Below are 24,602 nucleotides of genomic sequence, written 5' to 3'. Positions count from 1 at the left end.
GATGGTCGGTGGAGCCGCGATCGGTCGGTTGGGCGGCGGGGAGTAATCTGCACGTGATAGACGGTCATGTGATCGGTGATTACATCAATGGGATGGCGATGAGGCGAGCGCATCTTTTGTTTTGCTGTTCAATTGCACTGGTTTCTTCTGTTGCGAAGCGCAAGTATGCTTCTTTCTAGATTTCTGGCTCGCCCGGGTATTCGGACTGTCTGTTGGTCGTGTGTATCCTCGACTTCACAGGCAAGACATATAACCACAACTGGATGTAAATTGACAGACTCTAGAGGTTGGTAGACATGTTTCTAGTATCGAAGCTACGAGTGAGTGCTAAGTGATGTCAGACACAAAGTCACGGCCCAGCGATTCAGACAGCGAGTCGAAAACCCCACCAACGCCCATTTCCTCCAAGCAAGACTCTGCCAAAAGTGTCACCCAGGCAGACCAAGAGCTCCGGGAGCGCATGGAGCAAATGTCCGGGGATGGAGGCGCGGCTGGAATCGAATACGAGGATGGAAAGCCGGCGGCCATGAAGCGCAGCGTCCGAAACAACATGTTCCGCTATATATAAACAGGGCAGGACTCCGGCTAGCTCACTCAAGGTTCAACCGGCTGTTTTTAAAGGACGAGCTGTCCTGGATCTACCGAGGTCTCCGACAATGCCGCATCGTATCGAATTTCGATGCTGCGATCCCCCGGCCTGGAGAAGCTGGGCTAAATCTGTAATGGTGGGTCAAGGCAGCTATGAACCACACGCGAGGGACTTTCGTGCGCTGGCAGATCTCTCCAGCCTTGATGGCGCAATTTGCGACAACAACCATCTCATCAAGTGCTCGATGTCAGCAAATAGAACGCCATCGACACCATGGACAGTGCGCACGAACAGTCAGCAAGGGATCATGAGTATGCGTCAAATTCTGTCAGTCTCTGATCCTAAGCCTATGTATAATAAAAGCCATGTGAATAGCGATGATGTAACCAAAACGAGACTTTCAGAAACGCTATACGAGGAAAGCGGGTTCTATCTCCCAACAGCTAAATCATACTCCAATAAAACGCTTTCCTGGATCTTCTCAGGTCGGTATGAACCGAAGATCATGTCCAAGTCTTACCGTTTCCCCTCCATCCCTGCCAGAACGCCTGCGCCAATGACACCGCCATCGGACGCTTCCCGTAAGAAGACCGACTTCCCGCTCTTCTGCGGCCCGGTTCTCATGATGAGCCTGTCAATGTATTGTTGACACGTCTCCTTGAAGTTCGGATAGTGCTGGATGATCCCGCCGGTGTATGCCACGACCAGTTCCTCGGGACCCGATTGCCAGTCCGCGGGAGTGGGGGTGGGGGAGAGGACAGGAACAATGGGACCGCGGCTTATAGGGTCATTTGAGCTTGCGCTCGGTGGCTCTAATGTCGAAGGGGAGAGGTGTTTCGATACAGCGGACAAATCCGCCGCGCTGTCATTCCCAGGCAAAGACGCGCTGGAACTCTTCGGTGAGCTCTCGTGGCTATCCACTTTAAGCTCAATCTCCTGCGCGCATGCAAGTAGTCCTACGACTGCCGAAGCGATCAGACCAGCAGACCGTCTCTGAACAGTCCGGGCGATCTTGTGAAAGACACTTGCGGACCGAGCATCCCAGCTCCATTCGCTGTTCTCTGGCGGAGACATAGAGCGCGATAATTCATCTGCGAGTTCCTGATCCGATCGAGCGCGGGCGACTTTATCCGAAACATACGTGGTTGTCAAGGCATAGGCCTGGATGAGAGGCGCAGGCAGTACTTTTGTAGATAGCCCGCTAACATTGGTGAGGTAGTCATAGAGAATGAGCCGAATGAGCTCACCGATATACCGGCCACCAGTCAAATACTCAAAGGGCTGGAAGCCGGGGCGTGCACATGCTTGGTCGAGATCCATATCCCACTTGGTTATGATGTCGAGCTCTTTCAAGGGTGGCGCGGCGCCGGCGATCGTCCATTCGGTGTTGATGACGGTCTCCTCAGCCTCGGGATTCTTCAGCTTCACTTGCTTCCCCTTGGATTCGTGTAGCATGTTGAGCTTCATCGGGATCGTCGCATTGCATCCCGTGCCGACAATAATACCCATAGCCACCCGGCTGTTGGGCAGTGATTTCACGGCATAGGCCAGAGACGCAAGGGTGGCCACGGTATCGTTGGTGATGGCTGCGATTTTGAGTTTGGGTAGGTCGAAAAGCTTCCGGCGTTTGCTCGAAGGCTCATATTCATCGTCCGGGCGTCTTGTGTGCTTCTCATAGCCGCCTAGAAGGATTTTGTGTAGATCGAGGTCCGATGTGATTGCAAATCCCTTGCCCATTGGCATCAACGTAGCCTCCGCGAGAGACTCCTGCCTGTTGCCGGTTAGTCAGACGGAGTAAAGAGGGCCGTGGGCTGTGCGCACCCGGGGAGACTTACATGATCGGGAAACTAAAGGTAATGCCCATCTCCAATTCCTCTGGAGCGTTGCCTCTCGTGTTCTCCGAAGTTAAGCTTTCTGCCACTACTTCCGCGATGCAATCTCCGATCCATGAAAACAAGTCCTCCGCCTTGTCCATCTTCAGATGCTCCTGTATAGGCCAAGCTCGCTCGAGAGTCCGCTGAACCCGTTGTCTCTGCGCCTTCCGGATTGTATCCCGAGACCGTTCCGAGGCGTCTGTGGAACGTACATCTGACTCGGTAGCCTCCCCCAGCAACTCGATGAATGCAACCCGCAGGTTGGTTCCTCCGACATCGATGGCCAGGTACCGGCCTGTCTCCAGACCGGTGGGCAACCGAGTCACAGGGGTCGGCAGGAATTGCTCGCTCGAATGCAGGGCCAGGTCCCGGTATATTGTGGAAAAGCGACGGGCCAGTTTATACAGGACCGCTTCGTCTAGAGCTATTGGGGACAGGAACTCGTCCAGCATGCGCTGGTGCTCCAAGTACTCCTGGAGGGAAGGGTCCATCTCGGCACCATCCTCCTCATCTTCCTCCACCGGCTCCTCGTGTATATGATCGTGCTCATCATCCTTGCCTTTCTCGGGGTCTATCGAATGCATTGGTGCCATGTTGTAGAGGAGGTTCAGCCGAGCGAAGCGGCCAGGTGGGCAAGTGGTCGGCCCGTGTGACTCGCAGCCCGTAGGTGGTGACCGCGGAGGTGGCCTTGTACAACCGAGCGGTAAGTCGGCGGAAGGCAGGGCTCAAGTAGTATTGGGTTTATCTGCTCCTCCCCGTGGAATGTCTTAAGTGGTAGGACAGGACGTGGGGAACCAGGAATGAAGGTCCAGGTCCAGACGGCGATAAGCGCATGCGACTTGGGGGAGTCCTGCGATGCTGGGGTAAAGCTAGGATGCGAGCCCTAACCAGGAATAACCTCTGTCGGACACCTTCAGGAACGGTTGCTGTCAAGGGGGCCTGCTATCTCGCAGTTAATCTATACAGTGACAAGTGTGACGGTCAGTCCCCAGGGTTACAACGGATGGATGGATGGATGGGTATCCGCATTGTCAACCTGCAGTGACGCAAGTGTGCGATAGGACGATGGGGGGACAGAGTTGCGAAGTAGGGTACAACCGTGACGATCCCTATGCAGGGAGCCTGGGTGCATCTCAAGGGCAGGGGGGGCAGCATCCAGGAAGGGGGAGGGGGGGGGGGGGGGTGTGGCATACAAGTACTTGTAGAGCTCCCTTGGGGTGCTAATCCACACGGGAGGTTGGATGGGACGAATGGAGATGGACCGATAAAGGTATATATAGCGATGGAAGAAAAACAAGAGGAATAAGGTAGGTACTGGGGGGGTGGAGGGTATGGGAGATATGAGGTGTCTGGTATGGAGGTCTGGAGGTATGGATGTCAAGGACGGGATCGACGGAAGAACGGCGGGAATCATCGATTAAGTATTATGATCAATTACAACGAACAGTAACAAAAGCAACAGGTCCAACCAGTGGATCCGAGACCATTGCCGGTTCCCCACCGCGCGGGAAAGAAGGCCAGATGGATGGAAGAGGAATCAAGATCGGGGAGAAGGGGAACGCGAGGACCCCAAGGCAGGCAGGCAGCTCGCTCTTCAGGGCCGCTGGGATGGAGCAGATGGAGCAGATGGAGCAAGCAAATGCGACCATCGGCAACGGCGATGTGACGCTGGCCGGTCAGTCGACAACCATGGGTTGAGGGATGGTTCGATCGGGGCCCCATTCGGCCCATGGACCGTCCATTATTATTCATTCCATCAGTCGAGATCAGAATTCGGCAGCTCCCAATGATCTGGCCGATGATGTTGGATCAGTGAACGTGGTTGGTGGTGATGTTTGTTGTTGTGTTGTTTTCTTTTCGTGGTGGTCTTGCTCGGTCTTCGTGGTCTTTTCCCTTCTGGGCTGCCGCTCTTTTTTCCCCCTTCCCTCTTCTCTCTTTCCTTTCCCCCCCCTTCTCCAACCAACGTCACCTTCTCCTCTTCTTATCGGGAGGATACTACCTACTTTTGTTCACTGGTACTATGTGTCTTTTTTTTTATCCGTTTGATTATTGATTATTGCTCGTTGCTTTTTTTTTTTTTTTTTTTTCACCTTAATTCGTCTCCCTCCTTTCAGGCCCCTTCCTACTCGTGTCCATATCCCTCTGCCCCCGTTTCAATGCGATCTTGCTCCAGTCTACCTCGACGCTAAAGCAAACATCTAACCATGAAGCAAGACGACTAGTCAGCTTTATCACAACCGACGGGGAAACCCAGATCAGGCAAGAGGGGGGGGGGCCGAGGAAAACGGCCTTCATCCCTCAAAAAAGTAAGCCATGTGGTAGAGGGTGGGGCGATACAGCCTTCCGACATGCACAGACTCAACATCACCACTCTCGAGTCAGAACCCGAAGGTCTCCAAGCCTTAGGACGCTAACTGCCAACTCCAATTCGTTGAAAGAACTGTCTGGGTGGACCGGGAAGCGTAAGATGGAAAGGGCGCTTCGACCTCCGCGCTCCTTCGTATACAGCATCGCATCCGAAGTGACGTTCTCCTTTCCGGTTCAACCGTCATTCTGAAAAGCTAAGTGTGTAAGCGGGCTTCCAGCTTCCAGTCACAACTACATCAACTGACCATGTGGTCAAAGCGATATAAGCCCGCCAATTTGACCGAGTCCGTCGCCAGAACTTGCCATCTTGGCGATGCCTGAATTCCACTTCTCTGTTGGGGCTCTATGTACTAACTAGTCCTAACGCTGCGGTACCCTAGTCGATAAAGTCCAATTGCAGGCTGGTCTTGGTCTTGGGACGAAGGAATTGCGAGCATCCGGTACACCACCCCGAGCATATACGCAAATCTCGGTTTTTTTGTGCCGACTAGATCGCGTCAGACGGGTACCGTACTATCTCTATACCACACCCGTTGGTCCTACCTCCGAAGTCGGAGAGCCGTTGGTTGGGGGAAGTTGGGGCAGGAGGAAAGATAGCCTGCGGAGAGTCCGAGATGGCAGCAGACTGGCCCTGCGATCTGCGCCATACCGGCTAGAACTAGGACCACCGGACCCTGTAGTCCGGCATAGCAGGTTGGCCTAGCTCTCTAGTCGTTTTGAGATTGGTTTTCTCCTGGCCAGAAACGTTCTCGATGACGTGGAGAGCCACTCTGCTTCCTCGACTAGTGTCAATGGCGTTGTAGTCAACAGAACAGACTACTATAGATACGGAGTCCCTTGGTCCTTGACAGGGGCGTCTCCTGAGGTCTGTACCCCGTAGCGTGCCAGGACTGCCAAGTGGATATTTCTGCAACCCAGCTAAGCATGAGGCCCCAAGTAAGCGCTGGTGATAGTTAGGCCTGATGTTGTCATCTACCGGCCATTCCATGGTTCGGTCTTACATGGCCTATCGAACAATACAAGTAGTAATCAGAATCATGTCATGCGTTGCAGTTTTCTGGAAACTGAAGTTCGCAAAGATTGCACCTCTTGATTGCGCCGCCCGCTTCCTATACAACCCGCTGCCATGCGCCGGATTCTGGAAACAAAAGCAACTCGAATGACCAGCGACTAGTCCGTAGTAGTCTGTAGTTCTAACGTGCAGGGTTTGTGGAGCCTCGGCCAGTAGAGTCCATGTGTGTCATTTATTGACCAGCTTCAGCTGCAAGGTGAATGTCCTTAAATCGAGACTCTCGCTGCCAAGCATTGTATGTCCCTGCATGACAGCGGTTCTGGTGGGCCTTGTTCCAGCGACGGTCCCGATCTCATTATTGTATCCGCCGTGAGTTGCTTATCTAGTTGCTGGGAGAAAGTGTAGAGATTGCTCCACAGCAGGTCATCGGTGCTGCTACCTTTTTCTGCACGGTAAGCAGAGTGGAATATGCCCGGGATATACCGGGGGAGGTCTCCCCAAGTAAAACTCTCGAGGCAGAGGACGCGATGCAACCTCAATGAGTCCTCTGTGGCCCTGTGTAGTAGTGCGGCTCTTAGCGCTCATTGACCGGTGGCAGACGGGTTCATTCTCCAGATGCGCAGGCAAGAGTCCACGGAACAGTACATATATCATTGAATCGCTGTCTCAGGCGAGGATGACGGGACTCATGAATCATGACCGGGGGGAGTTGGTGTAAGTGTAACGCGAAGACGGAGGGATTCCTGGGTTTGCAGGCGGAAACCCCGCCGAGTCGCATCACTGGATCTCATCTCCCCACACCGTACCGGTCCTTCTTCCGATCGCATCCTCCGTCACTCCTTTCGCCTCCACCTTTTCCCCCTCGACTACCCCCGGTTGCTACCGTTCAAGTACCAGGTGCAGGTAGTAGCGAAGATGGAGAAATTCCAGGATCCCCCCAAGCCCGACCATTCCGGCTTTGTTGACACCTCCGAGTCTGCCGTTGCGCGCCCGATCAGCACCCGACGCGACCGGGTCGTCGCTCGACTCGCCGCCTGCCTGGGAATCGTTTCGTTGATCTTCCTGGCATTTTCCTGGGGCCCCATTTCGATTTCCGACCTCAAGCTCCCCTCGTGCCATCGAGGGAGGAGACACCCCGATGCTTCGTCGCTTGAAGCCCCCTTGATGGGGCCCCTGCACGAGGTGTTTCCGCCGGCCCGACTCCTATCGAGTAACAAAGTCCCTTTGGAGGCTCACGTCATGAGCAAATGTCCGGATGCGCGGGACTGCCTGCAACAGCTGGTCCTACCTGCGATGGAGCAGATCAGCGATAAGGTCGACTTTGACTTGTCTTTCATTGCTAGGTGCGTCGATCCTGTTCGAACAAATTTGTATACAAGGCTAAGGCTAATAACACCGCCAGTGTATCCAACAAATCGTCGGAGATCCAGTGCATGCACGGTCCCACCGAGTGTATCGGGGACATGCTCATACTCTGTGCGGCGAACTTACCCTTCCCTCGGGGGGCCGACGCTGTCTCTTCCACGGAGTCGCGTACCCCTACTATTCGGTCTCTTGGCTTCGCCAACTGCCTGATCAGCTCGTATCATGACATCCCGAAGCGTGAGTTGGTCGAGCAGTGCGCTCTGGAGCATGGGATCGATTTCGAGGCCTTGAACCGGTGTGCCAGCCAGGAGAACGATGACCCCGATCATGACGATGAGGACCGCCTGCGGACACCGTTGAGTGGCATTGCTCTGTTGCGGAAGAGTGCTCTGCACAGCGAGAAGCTCGGTGTCAAAAGAAGCTGCACCCTTCGAGTGAACAACACTGTCTGGTGCGTTCGAGACGGTGGGGTCTGGAAAGACTGCGCCCAAGAGGGACAGGGCAGCAAGGTCTCAGCGCTGGTGGACGAAGTGAAGAAGCTCTGGGAGAAGGCCAACTAAGTTGAGCGGTGGAACGGCCATACTAATGTGTTACGACTGACGTGAGACTGGACTTGCGTTGCAAAGGAGATAATCTACGGAGGCCTATTTGTATATTTAATCCTGACAGGCTGTTGACCACTGAGTGTGCATGGGAAGTCTAATTGTAATTATCATTACTCAACTCGTGGCATCTAGTATTCGGTTTTCCTCCTAGTCTACTCAAGTCGTCAAACGGTCGGCATCTATCCCGTTTGCTTGTCTGCTATCATGTCAACCAGGCGTGCACCAGCACATCCACCCTCCTACAACCGAGCATTGCTCTCCAGTCCAAAGCTCCGGCGACCATTCACTTCTAACATGTAGCTTTTTTCTTCCTGTCCCTACATGTCCTACACGTACTGCACAAACTATACAAACCACACGTACACAAAACCCTGCTCACGCTGTGCCCCCCCCTCGTTGCATCGTGCTTCTTGTTTTGAAAACTCGTTGGCCCATCCCCCACCATCGCCGACCCAAACATCTCCCTTTGTCTGTCTCCTACTCCGGCAGATCGTGGTATATCCTCAAAGACACGTACGTCATCGGGATATCAATCATGCCCAGCCACAGCATCCATCTCTCCAAATCCTTCAATCGGAAGGTGGATGAGCTGGTGCAGAAATACGACCGCAGCAATGAACCCAGCCCAGCCTTGCGTGATTTTCTCCGGAACGCAGATGGACTGACTTCTCTCATGAACGCTATCCGACGCCATGTCTTGCTCGTTCAATCTCGGTCCAAGGACATCGAGGACGCGCAGATCACCGTCTACGACAGCGCTCTGTTGATTCTGTCGAACCACGGCGATGACCCCCGAGACACCGGCGCGCTCGAGCTGTACTTGGCCGAGTTTCTGGGAATCGTCCCAACCTCACCTGGCTCCCTGGACCGACAGAAGATCGACGACCATGTCAGTCTTGAAAGCGCACTGACCAGAGGTATATCTCCCTCCTCTTCACATGGGACTCTGCATCTTTCTCACAACCCTCGCAGCTACGGAATCCGGACACACCACGGACAGAACCGCAAGTGCCGACGAAGAGGACAAAAAGCCCGATCACGCATCGATGTCCCGCAACGAAGTCTCGAGCTTCGATGACGATCGCCTCCGAGCACAGGCGGACCGTCTGATCGAGGTCTACCGTCTGGCTAAGAGCGAATACTACGGCGAGAAGAAGCGCGATGGCGTGGACCTCCTCAGCTTGGTTCGATACCTCCGCGACACGGCCGAGAATACGCTTTTGTACCTCCAGGCGAACGGCATGGCGGACCATCCTCTCGTCTCGGATATCAAGTATTCGTTCGAGATGGCAAAGGACAAGGCCGCTCAGCTGTCTGGGGGAAGAGCACGCCATTTCGATGAGCCTTTTAAGGACTCCGGCAGACGACATCTCAGGCATACTAAACGGAGACGGTCCCATCGGAGTGTCGATTCTTACCGGCCTCGTGATTATAGATGAAGTCGTCTACCAGATGGGCTGGCGTGGTGGTTGGATATGGAGGAATGATCGATCGCTCGTATCCGAGACATTGAGACCCGAGGTTGACACGAGTTGTGCTATCTACCAATATGAATGCTGAAATTCTCACCATGTGGCTCAGGGGGGACGAGGAGAGGGACAGACGAATGCGGACGAACTTAAGTGACTCCTGGCAGGAAGACCGAGACCCTCCACCGTTGCTTGGCGCAAATCACAAGCTTTAGCGGCTGCCACGTGCCCTCCGATCTCCTCCTTCGCTGTAACTTATCTATTTAATCCCTCGAATCGCATCATATCCATTGTGTTCTCTGCCAGAGAATATATCACAAATATCCCCCCATCCGGAGTAGTGGTCTCAGAATCCCCGCGAGACATGCCTTTCTAGACCCCGCAATCCCCCGCAACCCCCGAACCCACCCAGATGGCCTCCTTGCGCCCGGGGCCGACCGAGGCCATCTCTTCCGTCCCCTCCATCCCCAGCAGCGGATCGTCCTCAATTGCGCAGTATACCCCCGTGTCCGATAGATCCGAACAGGGCGACTCTCCCAGCCTGAACGCAGAGCGTCCCCCCGCGGGGTCCCTGAAAGTGCAGACCGATTTCAGCACGGACGGGGATCAGGATTCCGACGACGACGACGACGAAATCGACGAAGGCTACGACTCATATGAAGACGAAGAGATCCGGCCCCGATCCAGTAGACGCACGCCGAAGTATACCAAAGAGGAAGAACGGCAGGTCGTCAAACAGTTCGATCGGAAACTTGTCCCATTCCTAGCTCTTCTCTATCTACTTTCCTTTTTGGATCGCTCCAGTCCGTGCTATCTCCGTCATCCACGATATCCATCCATCAACTAGCTAACACCAACCAGATATTGGAAATGCCAAAATCGCCGGTCTCGCGGACGACCTGCGTCTGTCATCCTCGCAATATGAATGGCTCCTCACGGCCTTCTACGTCACATACATCCTCTTCGAATGGATGACCCTGATGTACAGATTGGTCCGTCCGCACGTCTACATCGCCCTCTGCGTCTTCGGTTGGGGTCTTGTCGCCTCCCTTCAGTCGCTGTCCACCTCATTCGGCGCCCTGGTCTTCCTCCGAGCAGCTCTCGGGATCACCGAAGCGGCCTTCGGTCCGGGCGTCCCCTTCTATCTCTCGCTATTCTACAAACGCGAGGAGCTGGCCTTCCGAAACGGGCTCTTCATCTCCGCCGCTCCCCTGGCCTCATCGTTTGCCAGCAGTCTCGCCTGGCTTATTGTCCGGCTCAGTAACAACGGGCCCATCGCACCCTGGCGCACCCTATTTCTCGTCGAAGGATTCCCAAGTATCATTGTCGCCGTCATCGCCTGGTTCGTCATCCCCGATACACCGGGGAGTGCTGCATTCCTCAAACCCCGACAGCGAGCAATCGCACAGCTGCGCATGGACGAGAGAAGTCCCAACCACAAACACCATCAGCAGCAGCAGCAGCAGCAACAGAAACAGAAGCCTTTCAACTGGAAAGAAGTCACAAAGACACTATGCGATCCCAAATCCTACATAACAGCTGTTAGTTTGCCCTCAAGCCCAACCCTCCCAATCTACCCCACAGCCATCTATGTATCTTCAACGCGAAACAAACTAACAGCCACCCTCTTCACAGCTTATGTTCTTCAGCTGCAACGTCGCCTTCAGCTCCATGCCTGTCTTCCTCCCCACCATCATCCAAGAGTAAGCTCCCTCATTCTTTTCCCCATCACCCACCCCCAACTAACCATCCACAATTTAGCATGGGCTACACCCCCCTAACATCGCAAGCCCTCTCCGCGCCCCCCTACCTAGTCGCCTTCGTCACCGTCCTCCTAACCTCCCACCTCTCGGACCGCACCCGCACCCGCAGTCCCTACCTAATCCTCCACGCCCTGCTCTCCTCAACCGCCTACTTTGTCATCGCCCTCACAGGCCACTTCCACGCCTCGCTCCCAGCCCCCGTGCACATCGCCATCCGCTATCTCTGCGTCTACCCGGCCGTCGCGGGCTTCTTCTCCGCCATCACGCTGATCATCACCTGGACGATGGATAACCGTCCCGCGGGGGAGGCTAAGGGCGCCAGCGTTGCGCTGATGAATATCGTGGGGCAGTGTGGGCCGCTACTAGGTACGAGGCTGTATCCTGCGACTCAGGGGCCGTGGTATGTCCAGGGTATGGCGATTTGTGGGAGCTTTATGTTGGGGGTTGCGGTGTTGGCGGGGGGGTTGAGGTGGTTGCTTCGGCTGGAGATGAGGAGGAATAAAATGGGTAGGGGGGAGGGGGTGGGAGAGGAGGAAGGGTTTGAGATGGAGATGGAGGGTGGTGGGGCGGAGAGGGAGGTGCTTATGGGTGGAAGGGGGAGGGGAGGGGGTGGAGAGAGGAGGATGGGGAGAAGTTTGAGTATATTTTGTAGGTTGGTTGGTCGTACTATCTATGTTGTCGGTATATAGATGTTTCTGAGATAGGTTGATGAGTCCGACTCGATTTGGATAATGAATGGGTAGAGGATATTGGGAAAAAAATGAAACAATCATACCATTTTGGATTAGAGACCTAGACCTAGAGAACAACCCCCCTCAGTAAAGAATAAACTAGATAGGATTAATGCGCTTGATCATCATACTGAAACTTGCAACAGAGAGAGCACGAGAAAATGAATCAAAAGTCGTATGATACAAAAAAACGGGAAGCCCATTCGGTATGCCATTGAAACTGGGCATTCATGCTTTTTTTTCCCCTGCTGTTTTGGAAACCCTCGTCCGTAGTAGGTAATACATACCTACCTATGCTATGTATATGCATCCGTTCATCCACGTTTTGACCACCCCATATCACTCACAAATTCCAATCTTTCCCCCTAAACCAAACCAAACCAAACCCCGTCACCACCACCACCACCACCACCAAATCCAATCTACCACGCCGTATGCCCCCCATCAATCAACAACGTACTCCCCGTCATAAAGCTACTCGCATCACTCAACGCAAACAGAGCCGCGCCCCTAAACTCCTCCGGCACGGCCAACCTCCCGAGCATATTCTCGGCCTCCCAAACGGCCCTAGCAGCCGGATTCTGCTCAAACACCTGCTCCACCATGGGGGTAATAATATGCCCCGGACACAGACTATTCACCCTGATGCCATGCCTCCCCCACTCCATGGCCAAGGACCTGGACAGCTGGATCACCGCCGCCTTGGACGAGTTGTACACGGGGGACGTCATGCCCTTGTTGGCGATCAGCCCGCTCATGCTGGCGATCAGCAGGATGGAGCCCTTCTGCTGGTACTGGAACATCTGGCGCGCGGCGGCCGTCGCCGAGTTGAAGACCCCGTTGTAGTTGATTTGCATGACTTCGTTCAGCGCCGTTTGGGTGTGCGACAGGGCGCTTTGGAGGTGGTTGACCCCCGCGGCCGCGATCAGGCCGTCGAGGCGTTGGTGCTGTGAGGCGATGTGCGCGAAGAGACTGTTTACGGAGGATTCGTCTCGCACGTCGATTTGGTGGTAGCTGAGGCTGCCTCCGTGCGTTTGGCTGTGTTCTTGTGCCGCGAGGAAGTCGGGGTGTGGGGTCGTGAGGCGGTCGAGGCAGTAGACTGGTCTTTGGGTTAGCATGGCATGGGCATGGGCATGGGCATGACTTGGCTTGGCTTTGGGGTTGTTTGTGGGATGGGGATGGGAGTGGAGGTGAGGGTAAGGGAAGGGTGAGGAGGGTGGTTGGGTTAGATAGCAGGGCTAAGTATAGATAGTAGTATATAGTACGTACCTTTTGCGCCAGCTTCCATCAGAGCTTCAGCCATGGCGAGACCCAGTCCGCGTCCACCGCCGGTGATGGCGTAGACGCGGTCCTCGAGGTCGAACTCGCGGAACCGGTGAGACTTCTTGGGCTCAGCCTTCAGATCGGGAATGCGGGTCTGGATGTGATGTGCGCTGTGGGGGGTGGTGGTAGTCGAGTACAGCCGTGGCTGAACCATCGCCATCGCGGAGGGAGCCCATGCTGATGCTGCTGCTGCTGATGCTGCTGAGCGGGCAGGAGATAGTGCTGACAGCGACCGACACAGTGCGAAACGCATGGCTACGGTAGGCAGAGGAGAGCAAGATAATTAGGTGTCACCGTATGTAGATGGATTAAGGATTAAGAATGGATAAGATGAAAACAGATGCACGCGAAAGGAATAGAAGAGGAGAGGAGAGGAGAAGAGAGGAGAGAGACTTGCTACCCACGAAGTCGCGATGGCTACGGAATGTCGTCGTTTCCATGGTCTGGCTCGTCGGAGGGGCCTGGGGTTTATAGATCCTGAAGAGTCTACGCCAGGAGAGCAAATGTCTCGCTGTCGCACAAGACGAACCCAACTTAGAAAGGAGAGAAGGGGGGGGGAAAACACGAAGGCTCGCGTGATTGCCTCGATGGGTCTATTGTCAGATTCTAGGCTGTTTTCACGATGACTTCGAGACCCAGACCTCTTGGTCCACGGTACCACGCCCGCCTCCTCTATGCATAAGCTATGTACCGTATGTATGCCCCGGGAAGCTTGCCACAGGGCCAGGGATGGGGGATGGGGACCGGGCGCATACGCATCACCGTGCACATTGCACAATAGATAGACAGGGGGAGGATCATGACTTGGCCGGGTCCATTGCTTGGCTGCTGAAGGCGGCAAGCAAGCAACAGAGGACGACCATTCATCGATCGATCGATTGATTGATTGATTGGAATAAAAATGAAAATGGCCCACCAGAGTAGAGCGGGATTCCCGTGTACGGGGAGACCGAGCTGCGGGATCAGATTCGAACTCGAACTGGGGCTGCGACACTGCGACACTGACACTAGCGGTCAAAACAGCTCGGAAAGTGGGGAAGGAGGAGAACCAGCTGTCTCTCAGGTGGGGTGGAGAATGATTCCACGGATGTCTTTGCTGCTGGACAAAAATAGCCGTGGAGGAAGAGGACAAAGGCCGGACAGCTGGGAGCGTGGGAGGTCTCCCGTCGTATCCATCTGGGGTTTCCACGGAATGGACCCTCCAATAACGGTCTCGGCATCGCAGTGGTGGTGTAATGCAGGAGGGATCAGGAGGATTGCGGGTGTTGTCCTTGCTGGTGTTGCTGGTTTGGTTCGGACCCTCACTCCTTCGAAGCCTTCTAGATGTCCCGGCTGCCGTTTTCCCCACGCTTGGGGCTTTTTTTCGGTAGTCAATATCAAGCCATTTGGTTTGGGCACATGAGATGTCCATCATCTGCATCCTGCATCCTGCATCCTGCATCCTCCAAATTGTCGGTGGCCTGCCAGATAATTCCCCGATAGGCCCTTCACCCTTCCTCGTCTGCTCCCCTTTCCCGGCTCTACCCCGGAAACAGCCCTGCCGAGCAGCTCAGTACTTTTGCCACTGTCGCGCGAGGCTTCCGAAAAATGACATCCCGAAGACTGAGCTCTTGGGCCGACAGCATAGCATATTCACATTCACGATCAGGACATGCCAGGGCGTACTCCGTACCTAGTAATTCCTTGAGATCGGCCCAGTCACCCTCCTGTCCTTCACGGCTCAGTCGACTTGACCACCCCTTGCACCGATTAGCAATCTGACTGGGCTGAACCCATCCACGGCCGTGTGCCAGCCCAGAAGAGAAGGAGGGCCAAGAAAAGATCCAGAAGGAATGTCTCGGGCGTCCGATCGTGAATCTGGCCCTCCAAGCTCAAGCCCGGCTATCCCGTTTGGGTAATCCGAGGTCAGCCCGAAACCGGTCATGTGCATCGGCAGACTTTTATCAACAACACATCACTATTCAATAGTTACTCCGTCCAGCGGTTGGAAATATGCAGGGGTCCTGGATGGATTGATCCTTCAGGAGGGTGATCTTCGTTTCACGAGCACAACACAGCACAGCACGATAAGCCATGAGTATCCACGAGACGTGAGTCTGTCGGTGGTATCTCCATGCCTACTAGGTACTATTTATGCATGTAAGCATGGACTAGCAAGTTGGCTGGACCTTGGTTAAGTAGTCTCTTGTGACCAGGTAAAGTGGACTTCCCACAGACAATCGTCTATGGAGGTGTCGCAGTCACAATACTTCGTTGTAGCACTGTCGATCGTGTCCGTCTAACCGACGAGAGGATCCTTGGACCGCGACAAAGTCCAAGCCCCAGCGCGTGACAACGCTCAGATGCGGAAGGGCGCACGACGGTGTTACGTGCTTGTTGCTGGCGGGCACGAGCAGAAGAAATAAACTCCCTGCAATGAAGAAGCGTCGCATTGGCATTGCGAAATGGCCGCGACTCGCCCCAAGTTGCGTTTCATGGGGTGCATGGGCGAAGAAAGTGACCTTATAACGCCCTATCGTGGCTGGGATATCGGTTTTACACCGTCAAATCATGCTATTCATAAATCATAACGTGACATCCATGGCTTCGCCGTTCATGAGATGAGCCCTCGATATTGCTGATGACGCCCCGAGTAACAAGATGCAACCCCGCGATAGACGGGATTCTATGCCATCCGGGCGAAATTCCCTGCTGCGGCACCAAGACCTATGCCTCCATTGGCATTGCCGAAGTCTAGCTTCATGAGTAGTCGGTCAACCCCAGAGGCCTTTCGAGGCACATACTGGCAAAGTCCAGGGTCGGTTGCCGGGCCGTTCGTGGGATGAAATGACCAGTTCTCGCGCGAGTCCTTCACAAAACCAAACATCTGCCGGCCCTCCCCAGATCGGCTGTCGTCGATGTCTCTCAGTCGTGCCACGGCGTCCTTAATCCCCGCCTCGACACTGGCTCGCGCGGCGCTGAGTGATTGCCATACATCCCTCTCTTCCCCTGCGTAATCCACCAAGGCATCGATGACACCTTCGTCGGTCTCCAGATCCATGTTGCGCTGTATACTTTCTAGTCGAATGACAAGTGCAAGGAAGTGCTCAACACTTGTAAGCAAGGCTCGGAGAGCTTGGGTGAATGGTACGTCCGTCAGGAACAGCGATTCAACAAGACAGAAAAGGTACCGGCGGTGCGCAGCCGTCAGGGTTTCGGGATCATGCCGCTGGATGGTTTGGCCGGGGCGCCTAAAGTCTGCTTCGGACGTGATTTCGGTATCCAACGGATGATCGCTACGCTTACTCTTTGAGGAGTGGGCGCTCCCTGGCCGGGATCCCGATGGAGATCCACCCTCAATCCACTCCTGAAAGTGCTGCCATGAACCATTGATAACTTCGCCCTGGAAATAACTTCCAATCTCTGACAGGACGAAAAGGGACGCGCTGCTTGTTGCCCAGATGGGTCTCATCTGTTGGGTCCTGGTGTTGTCCCTTTGTCTGCCGACCTTGAGTCTACTCTGGCCGTAAGGTGTACTGCTGCGAGGGGGCCCCCAGGGGGAAGGGTGAACTTTTCGAAGGAATGTATGCTTCCACAGATCACCCAAATGAATTTGGGCGCGACGGATACCCAGAAGATACGAGTGGATTTTCGAATAAATCGAGATATCGGATGCGGAAAGGAACAGATCCAGAGGTGGACGGACTTGGACCGAAAGAGATGTGGGCGTTGGGAAAAGAAGGTTATCAAAGGCAACGTCTGAAATGTTGGCTCCCATATCGATTTCAGTCATGTCTGGTGGTATCGCCGCTGCCTTGTCGTTTGAATCCTCCTTGATCGACAACCGGAGCAAGTCCTTCGCAAGGTCAAGCGCATCATCTGCAGGATCCTCCTCATTTTGCAACGAGTAGAGCTCTGACAGTGTCTGTGACAAAGCCGTTACTGCGTCCCCTTCTTTCATAGAAAGTCCTCTGAAGACCCCTGAGGGCTGATTTCTGGAAGTAGAAGGCTCGTGTTTTCGATACCTTTCGTGCACACGGGCGTCGGCATGAGATACGAGTGCTGTCGCAAATTCGCCGCGTCTCAGCAGTAGGAAATCATGCAGAACCGACAGAGTCTCAAGTATCTTGGGTAAGGGGAGAAGTTTGGAGAGCGTGCTTTGCGACAGAGAGAATCGGATCGAATTCACAGCACCTGATAACCGCGACGCGGATATAGGTGACTTCAACGAAGCGAGATGCTCGATATGCTCTGCATGTAGGGTGACTGGGGAAGTCGAGAGGCCAGCTGAAGAGTTTGCGGAGGGGGCACTACGCTTTGCCCGGATGAGGTTCAAGGTTTTCCCGATGAACAGAATGGAGGAGGCTGTGTGAGCGGTTACAAATTGCGGCAGCAGTTCTGGATGCACGGCGAATTGCACGACTGCGGAAAGGTGGCCATCCTCACTCGCGTGATCGCGTTGAATGAAGAAGTCAGACTTCCCAAGGATGGGCAGATTCCCATACAGCAGCCAGGTAGACAATTGCCTCATCCAAGCAGTCTCTGCAATCCCAACCAGGTGCAATGCCATCTCTTTCAGGTCCACGTATCCCGTCTGCGATTCCCCCCGAAGGTGATCAATCAAAGCCACGCCAGTACAGACTTGATTCCTGTCCTGGGAGTCAGTGTGCCACATGAATCGTACGGTCTCCCAGAGCCATTCCAGTCGTCGTGCCCAGGGAGAAAACTCCCTGACGATTGTTGACAACGGCACGATCCCGTAGCCACCAACATAAGCACTGTCTTCGACCAGAATGTCTTTCTCCACCTCCAGTATCTTCCTTTGAAACTCCCCCAGGTGGCGTGAACTGATAGCCGTTGAGACGGCACGACAAATGACGGAAGGGTGAGAGGCGGAGATGAGAGTCGTATGTGCTCGCAGCTCGGTATGGAGACGGCTCAGACGGGCAAGAGAGGCGAGGAGGGCTTTCTCCGGAGGGGAAACCAGTGGGAAAGCATCTCCCTCAGATCTGGAATCGAAAAGAGGCGACGGTTGGCCCGAGAGGGAGAGGAGGATCTCGTGGAGCATTGTGCGCGGAGCTCCCTAAACCGACCAAGTCAGACCAGCACCCAGGAAGTTATAACACGTGGCAGCGGACCTCAAAGGGTGATCCTTATTTGCTTTCGATTTGTGACGCTGCCAGTATAGAAGCCCACACCCCAAAAGCTCGTACCGACACATGTAAAGGCGTGTGGCTGTTGTCAGGCCTACCGCGTCGGTTTGGCAACGCTGCGGCGCGTCGCGCGGGCTGCGGAGAGCGAAGAGGGAGAACGGGATCGAGGAAGAAATGCGGGAGTGACCGGCATTCGTGGTTCAGGTTGCAAAGAGATAGCTAGAGGCCAGGTGCCATGAGCCACTGCTATTCCAGTGGTATCCAGGCGGCCTGGGGGGGGTGTATACATCGAAGAAAAGCCATGGCGGCGTCCGCATCACCGCCGCGGTTGATCCGCCTGGTTCCTTCCTCTTTCCGCCTGCCGCCCAAGCCCGCGGGGCTCCAGCCAATCACGACCCCGAGACAGGCTTTGTCAGCCGCCGACAGCTTGTCCCCTCTTACGTCGCCGCCGCCGACGAGGGTCGCAACATTAGTGATCTTTCCTTCCTCTTCTCCGTCTCTCTGTCGCCTGCCCTCTTCTTATTTACTCCTGCCTTCCCCCTGTTTTTCTTCCCCTCCCAAAAGCCCTGCTCTTGCTCTTGTTATAGAGTCTCCCTTTTCTGTACACTACCCCCACCTCCGAGAACCTCACCGCTGCTACCGCTACCCCTCCCGAGTCTGTGCCGGGAGCTGTAGACCCTAAGTCAATACCAGAAAGTCTTGCTCTTCCAGGCAAGGCTTTCCATACATCTTCACAATTACCACCGAAATCCCCGTTCGTGACGCTACGAAGCTGGGAAAGCGGAGAGCGTCAACCGATAAATCCAAAGCTCCGCCGGAGAAGAAGATCATGACTGTATGCCTGCTCGAGACGTGCCCGCATCATATGACCAACGCCCAGGTGCTGACCAGCTATAGGACGTCAAGATGCAAGTGGATACCCCACAGGAGACTGTGGAGGCGATCAAGCAGGGTGAGATCGATGAGTCCTTGTACAGTCGCCAACTGTAAGTGTTTCCAAAAACCTTGAGCCTGATGCCCAACACGATGCTGATGATGTCTCTCATCCAGGTACGTTCTCGGTCATGAAGCTATGAAGCGTATGGGTTCTTCAAATGTTCTCGTCGTCGGATTGAAGGGTCTTGGTGTCGAAATCGGTGGGTACAATCTCCTGGATGGAGTCGGGGCACGCTTATTGACGGCATCTAGCCAAGAACATCGCCCTCGCCGGTGTGAAGTCCCTCACATTGTACGATCCTGCACCCGTTGCCATCTCAGACCTATCCTCCCAGTTCTTCCTCCAGCCACAAGACGTCGGCAAGCCCCGTGCCGAGGTGACAGCTCCACGGGTTGCCGAGCTGAACTCCTATGTCCCTGTCACGGTTCATGACGGCGGCAATCTTACCGATAATCTGGAAGAGTTGAAGCGCTACCAGGCTATTGTCCTTACCCAAACCCCTCTGAAAGATCAGCTTGCAATTGCCGACTTTTGCCACAAGAATGGCATCTACCTCACCATCACGGACACATTCGGTCTTTTTGGATACCTGTTCAACGACTTTGGAAAAAACTTCACCGTCGGTGATGCTACGGGCGAAGAAGCTGTCAGCGGAATCGTGGCGGCCATCGATGAAAATGGCCTGGTCTCGGCTCTGGATGAGACCCGACATGGCCTCGAAGACGGTGACTTCGTGACTTTCTCTGAAGTCAAGGGTATGGAGGGCCTGAACGGTTGCGCTCCTCGCAAGGTCACCGTGAAGGGCCCCTACACGTTCTCAATCGGAGATGTATCTGACCTTGGGACGTACCAGAGCGGTGGTATCTACGCCCAGGTCAAGATGCCCAAGTTTATGGACTTCGCGCCACTTGCAGAACAACTCAAGAAGCCTGAGTTCATCATCTCAGACTTCGCCAAATTCGATCGGCCGCAGCAGCTGCACATTGGCGTCCAGGCGCTCCACAAGTTTGCTGAGAACCACAAAGGTGAACTTCCTCGCCCTCACAACGACAGCGATGCTCAGGAACTGTTTAATATTGCAAATGAGCTGTCTTCGGAGCTAGAGGAGAAGGTGGAGCTTGACGAGAAGCTCCTCAAGGAGCTGAGTTATCAAGCCCGTGGTGATCTGAATCCCTTGGCTGCCCTGTTCGGAGGTATTGCAGCTCAGGAAGTTCTCAAGGCTGTCTCCGGCAAGTTCAACCCTGTGAACCAGTGGCTTTACTTTGACTCCCTGGAGTCTCTCCCCACCTCTGTCAAGCGTTCCGAGGAGGCTTGCAAGCCTATTGGTTCTCGTTACGACGGCCAAATTGCCGTTTTCGGCAAGGAATATCAGGAGAAGCTCTCCAATATCACACAGTTCCTCGTTGGTGCCGGTGCTATTGGGTGCGAGACCCTGAAGAACTGGGCCATGATGGGCTTGGGAGCCGGCCCTAAGGGAAAGATCATTGTGACTGATATGGATACGATTGAGAAGAGTAACCTCAATCGGCAGTTCCTTTTCCGCAGCAGAGATGTCGGTAAGCTGAAGAGTGAATGCGCTTCCGCTGCCGTCGAGGCAATGAATCCCGAACTGAAGGGCAAGATTGTCACTCTCCGCGACCGTGTCGGACCCGACACCGAACACATCTTCAACGAAGAGTTCTGGGAAAGCTTGGATGGTGTCACAAACGCACTCGACAACGTGGATGCGAGAACTTACGTTGATCGCCGCTGTGTCTTCTTCAGAAAGCCTCTCCTTGAGAGTGGAACTCTCGGTACGAAGGGCAACACCCAGGTTGTCCTTCCCCGCATCACGGAATCTTACTCCAGCTCCCAAGACCCCCCGGAGAAGACTTTCCCGATGTGCACTCTGAAGAGTTTCCCCAACCGGATCGAGCATACGATCGCCTGGGCTAGGGACCTTTTCCAGTCGTTCTTCGTTGGACCCCCGGAAACTGTCAACCTGTATCTGTCCCAGGCGAACTACATCGAGCAGACTCTCAAGCAGGCGGGCAATGAGAAGCAGACTCTGGAGAATCTGCGTGACTTCCTGGTTACGGAAAAGCCCCTGACTTTCGACGACTGTATCATCTGGGCTCGCCAGCAATTCGAGGCCCAGTACAACAATGCCATCCAGCAACTACTTTACAACTTCCCGCGCGACTCAAAGACCTCCAGTGGCCAGCTTTTCTGGTCTGGACCCAAGCGTGCCCCCACACCTTTGAAGTTCGACAGCTCCAACCCGACTCACTTCTCGTTCGTCGTTGCTGCAGCCAACCTGCATGCTTTCAACTACGGAATCAAGAACCCCGGTGCTGACAAGGGATATTACAAGAAGGTTGTCGACAACATGATCATTCCCGAATTCAGCCCGAAGTCGGGCATCAAAATCCAGGCTGACGAGAACGAGCCTGACCCGAATGCTCAGGCTACGGGCTCTTCCTTTGATGACGGCAAAGAGATTCAGCGCTTGGTAGACTCGCTTCCGTCGCCCAGTTCTCTGGCAGGGTTCCGCCTGGACCCCGTGGAGTTCGAGAAGGACGACGACACCAACCACCACATTGACTTCATCACTGCCGCCAGTAACCTGCGTGCCGATAACTACGACATCCCCCAGGCCGACCGCCACAAGACCAAGTTTATTGCTGGCAAGATCATCCCTGCCATCGCCACTACCACCGCGTTGGTCACTGGACTGGTCGCTCTGGAGCTGTTTAAGGTGATTGACGGCAAGGATGACATTGAGCAGTACAAGAACGGCTTTGTGAACCTCGCACTGCCATTCCTTGGCTTCAGTGAGCCTATCGCCAGCCCTAAGGGCAAGTACATGGGTAAGCAAGGGGAGGTGACAATCGACCAAATCTGGGACCGCTTTGAAGTGGATGACATCCCGCTGCAAGACTTCATCAAGCACTTTTCCGACCTGGGCCTGGAGATCAGCATGGTCAGCTCTGGTGTCAGTCTCCTGTATGCCAGCTTCTACGGGCCCTCGAAGGTGAAGGACCGTCTTCCCATGAAGTAAATAACCTTGAATTTCCTCTGAGACGACTGCGGTGCTAACCACTTATTGTGCAGGATGAGCAAGCTGGTGGAACACATCAGCAAGAAGCCGGTTCCGGAGCACCAGAAGAACATCATCTTCGAGGTGACTGCGGAAGACCAAACGGATGAGGATGTGGAGATCCCGTATGTGATGGTGAAGCTGAGGAAGTAAATGGACGACGACCGCGTATTACCTACCAGCTGCTAGGGAAAAGGCCATGATCTATCTGGATATGTTTACTCACGCACTAGACGCAATGTTATAGTTCTTTCGATCCATTTTCCCGGTAGATACTAGATAGATAGACGGATGGTTGGTCAGCGGTGACTGAGCCCTGACCGAGCCCTCATCCGTAAGCAAATCATAACGTCATCTCCACCCCGCACCGCCGCGCCTCGTATTGCCCCTCCAATTTATTTGTCCGCGATATTGGCTTGAAGCTTCTCGACCAGCCCATTGCCCCTCTTTCGCTCGGTGCTGATGTTTTCTGCTCTGTCGCGAGTCCACCAGGTCTCGCGCCATATATTACAGCCCCGAGTCCTCGCCAGATTCCCTCCTTCCGCAACTCACAACAGCTCCATCCTCTCCGCACCACCCATCGTCCCCTCTCTGACGCGCAACATGGCGGTATGCCTCTCTCCATTCCTCCACCATCCCATCTCTCTGCCACCTTTTACTGACCTGTCGCGCTCGGCCAGACCAACACCTCTAAGAAGATCACCGATTGGGTCGATCCCAAGGACAAGAGCGGCGAATTCAAGCGCCAAACGTCGACTTTCCGCAATTGGATCTCCAGTGAGCCCGGCGCGGAATTCCCTCCGGAGAAGGGCCGCTACCACCTTTACGTCTCATACGCCTGTCCATGGGGTGAGTCTACCACTTCTAGCGCATCCGTCTCGATACATGCACAAACTAACATCATATCCCCCCTCACCTTACAGCCCACCGCACCCTGATTACACGGAAGCTCAAGGGCCTCGAGGACATCATCTCCTTCACGTCCGTCCACTGGCACCTAGGCCCCAACGGTATGCCAACGCGAATCCTCCAATGTTGCGCATCAATATTTGATAGCAGGAAAACTCACAATTCCTCTTTCCAATGACCAGGCTGGCGCTTCGCAACCCCCGAGGAACAACAACCCGACGAAAATGTCACCTCAGACCCCCTCTCGAAATCCAGTTTTCTGCGCGAGATCTACTTCTCCAATGACCCGGATTACGAGGGCCGGTTCACCGTCCCCGTCCTCTTCGACAAGAAAACTAACCGCATCGTAAGCAACGAGGTAAGTCCATCACCGCCACCATCACCCCCCCCCCCCCCCAAACCCCCTTCCAACCCTCCAAGCCCCGCTAACCCAACCCCTTCCTCCTCCTTCCCACCCAGAGCTCCGAAATCATCCGCATGCTCTACACCGAATTCAACGCCCTCCTCCCCACCCCCCTCCAACAAATCGACCCCTACCCGTCCGCCCTCCGCGCCCAAATCGACACCACCAACGACTGGACCTACAACGACATCAACAACGGGGTATACAAATCCGGCTTCGCGACCACGCAAGAAGCCTACGAAAAAGCCGTGACGACGCTCTTCTCCTCCCTCGACAAAGTCGAAGCGCACCTCGCGAAATCCTACTCGCCCGACACGCCGTACTACTTCGGCTCGACGATCACGGAGCTCGATATCCGGCTCTTCACGACCATCATCCGCTTCGACCCCGTCTACGTGCAGCATTTCAAGTGCAACGTGCGCGATATTCGCTCCGGTTATCCGGCCATTCATCGCTGGGTGCGGAATCTGTATTGGAATGTGCCCGCGTTCAGGGACACCACCAATTTCGAACATATTAAGTTGCATTATACCAAGAGTCATAAGCAGATTAATCCCTTTGGGATTACCCCTGTCGGACCGGTGCCGGATGTTTTGCCGTTGGGGGAGGAGGTTGCGGCTGTTGGGGTTGGGAGGTCGTAGATACATACGTATTGAATAACGTGGGTAGTTTATAGTCAATGCAACTGCAAATAAGCTAGGTACGTAGGTATGATATTCCAATTGAAATTGTTCAATATGTATCTTTCTTCTATATCCATTGGTCCATTCTCCTAGCGGATGCCGTGAGGTATTATCCTATTCCCAGCATACATGGTCAAAAAAAGCAAAAGTGACAGCCCCCCTTCCCTACCCTCTTCTTTGAACCCCGTGGGGGGTTCCAATTATACAAAGAGGCAAAAGATGCAATATGTGGATAAAAAAAAAGAACAAAACTCCGGGACATGCTTAGTCGCACGACGACGCCCTTCCATGCTAGTAAATATGTCGGCCATGTAACTCTCCCCTAAACGACTGGCCATCCAAGTAAGATGCGACGCGGATC

The 24,602-nt window shown here is 54.5% G+C and overlaps 9 protein-coding genes across 9 annotated transcripts; 5 read left to right on the top strand and 4 right to left on the bottom strand.

Moving 5' to 3' along the window:
- The first annotated feature begins 14 nt into the window (after positions 1-14).
- On the top strand, positions 15-647 carry BO70DRAFT_159357 (uncharacterized protein). Its single transcript, XM_025538267.1, has 2 exons — positions 15-286; positions 342-647. The coding sequence occupies exons 1-2, from the start codon at positions 166-168 to the stop codon at positions 566-568; spliced, it is 348 nt and encodes a 115-aa protein (XP_025402221.1). The 5' UTR covers positions 15-165; the 3' UTR covers positions 569-647.
- Positions 648-961: 314 nt separating this feature from the next.
- BO70DRAFT_159331 (hexokinase family protein) lies at positions 962-3,224 on the bottom strand. The gene is made up of 2 exons (XM_025538266.1): positions 2,425-3,224; positions 962-2,360 (listed from the first exon to the last, which is right to left on the bottom strand). Exons 1-2 carry the CDS (start codon positions 3,054-3,056, stop codon positions 1,106-1,108), a joined length of 1,887 nt encoding a protein of 628 aa, XP_025402220.1. The 5' UTR covers positions 3,057-3,224; the 3' UTR covers positions 962-1,105.
- Positions 3,225-6,555: 3,331 nt separating this feature from the next.
- Positions 6,556-8,087, top strand: BO70DRAFT_359338 (GILT family protein). The gene is made up of 2 exons (XM_025542516.1): positions 6,556-7,185; positions 7,245-8,087. The coding sequence occupies exons 1-2, from the start codon at positions 6,758-6,760 to the stop codon at positions 7,765-7,767; spliced, it is 951 nt and encodes a 316-aa protein (XP_025402219.1). The 5' UTR covers positions 6,556-6,757; the 3' UTR covers positions 7,768-8,087.
- Positions 8,088-8,347: 260 nt separating this feature from the next.
- Positions 8,348-9,413, top strand: BO70DRAFT_377485 (uncharacterized protein; the record flags this gene model as incomplete). The annotated part of the gene is made up of 2 exons (XM_025545195.1): positions 8,348-8,729; positions 8,785-9,413. The coding sequence occupies 2 exons, from the start codon at positions 8,348-8,350 to the stop codon at positions 9,249-9,251; spliced, it is 849 nt and encodes a 282-aa protein (XP_025402218.1). The 3' UTR covers positions 9,252-9,413.
- Positions 9,414-9,596: 183 nt separating this feature from the next.
- Positions 9,597-11,753, top strand: BO70DRAFT_377484 (putative MFS transporter; the record flags this gene model as incomplete). The annotated part of the gene is made up of 5 exons (XM_025545194.1): positions 9,597-10,084; positions 10,143-10,822; positions 10,917-10,984; positions 11,043-11,692; positions 11,734-11,753. Exons 1-5 carry the CDS (start codon positions 9,694-9,696, stop codon positions 11,751-11,753), a joined length of 1,809 nt encoding a protein of 602 aa, XP_025402217.1. The 5' UTR covers positions 9,597-9,693.
- Positions 11,754-12,197: 444 nt separating this feature from the next.
- BO70DRAFT_393547 (putative short chain dehydrogenase/oxidoreductase) lies at positions 12,198-13,258 on the bottom strand (the record flags this gene model as incomplete). The annotated part of the gene is made up of 2 exons (XM_025546382.1): positions 12,198-12,874; positions 13,045-13,258. The coding sequence occupies 2 exons, from the start codon at positions 13,256-13,258 to the stop codon at positions 12,198-12,200; spliced, it is 891 nt and encodes a 296-aa protein (XP_025402216.1).
- Positions 13,259-13,330: 72 nt separating this feature from the next.
- Positions 13,331-14,780, bottom strand: BO70DRAFT_159216 (uncharacterized protein). The gene has a single exon (XM_025538264.1). It carries the CDS (start codon positions 14,537-14,539, stop codon positions 13,382-13,384), a length of 1,158 nt encoding a protein of 385 aa, XP_025402215.1. The 5' UTR covers positions 14,540-14,780; the 3' UTR covers positions 13,331-13,381.
- Positions 14,781-15,597: 817 nt separating this feature from the next.
- BO70DRAFT_159218 (putative gamma-tubulin complex component GCP4) lies at positions 15,598-18,500 on the bottom strand. Its single transcript, XM_025538265.1, has one exon. It carries the CDS (start codon positions 18,143-18,145, stop codon positions 15,764-15,766), a length of 2,382 nt encoding a protein of 793 aa, XP_025402214.1. The 5' UTR covers positions 18,146-18,500; the 3' UTR covers positions 15,598-15,763.
- Positions 18,501-18,716: 216 nt separating this feature from the next.
- Positions 18,717-24,298, top strand: ubaA (E1 ubiquitin-activating protein ubaA). Its single transcript, XM_025545716.1, has 10 exons — positions 18,717-19,065; positions 19,128-19,216; positions 19,281-19,366; positions 19,419-22,203; positions 22,261-22,371; positions 22,669-22,855; positions 22,927-23,095; positions 23,170-23,256; positions 23,338-23,513; positions 23,615-24,298. The coding sequence occupies exons 1-10, from the start codon at positions 19,060-19,062 to the stop codon at positions 24,197-24,199; spliced, it is 4,281 nt and encodes a 1,426-aa protein (XP_025402213.1). The 5' UTR covers positions 18,717-19,059; the 3' UTR covers positions 24,200-24,298.
- Positions 24,299-24,602: the final 304 nt, after the last annotated feature.

Source organism: Aspergillus heteromorphus (assembly GCF_003184545.1).
Source record: "Aspergillus heteromorphus CBS 117.55 chromosome Unknown BO70scaffold_4, whole genome shotgun sequence".
Classification (NCBI taxonomy): domain Eukaryota; kingdom Fungi; phylum Ascomycota; class Eurotiomycetes; order Eurotiales; family Aspergillaceae; genus Aspergillus; species Aspergillus heteromorphus.
This window is presented reverse-complemented; position numbering and strand designations above follow the sequence as displayed.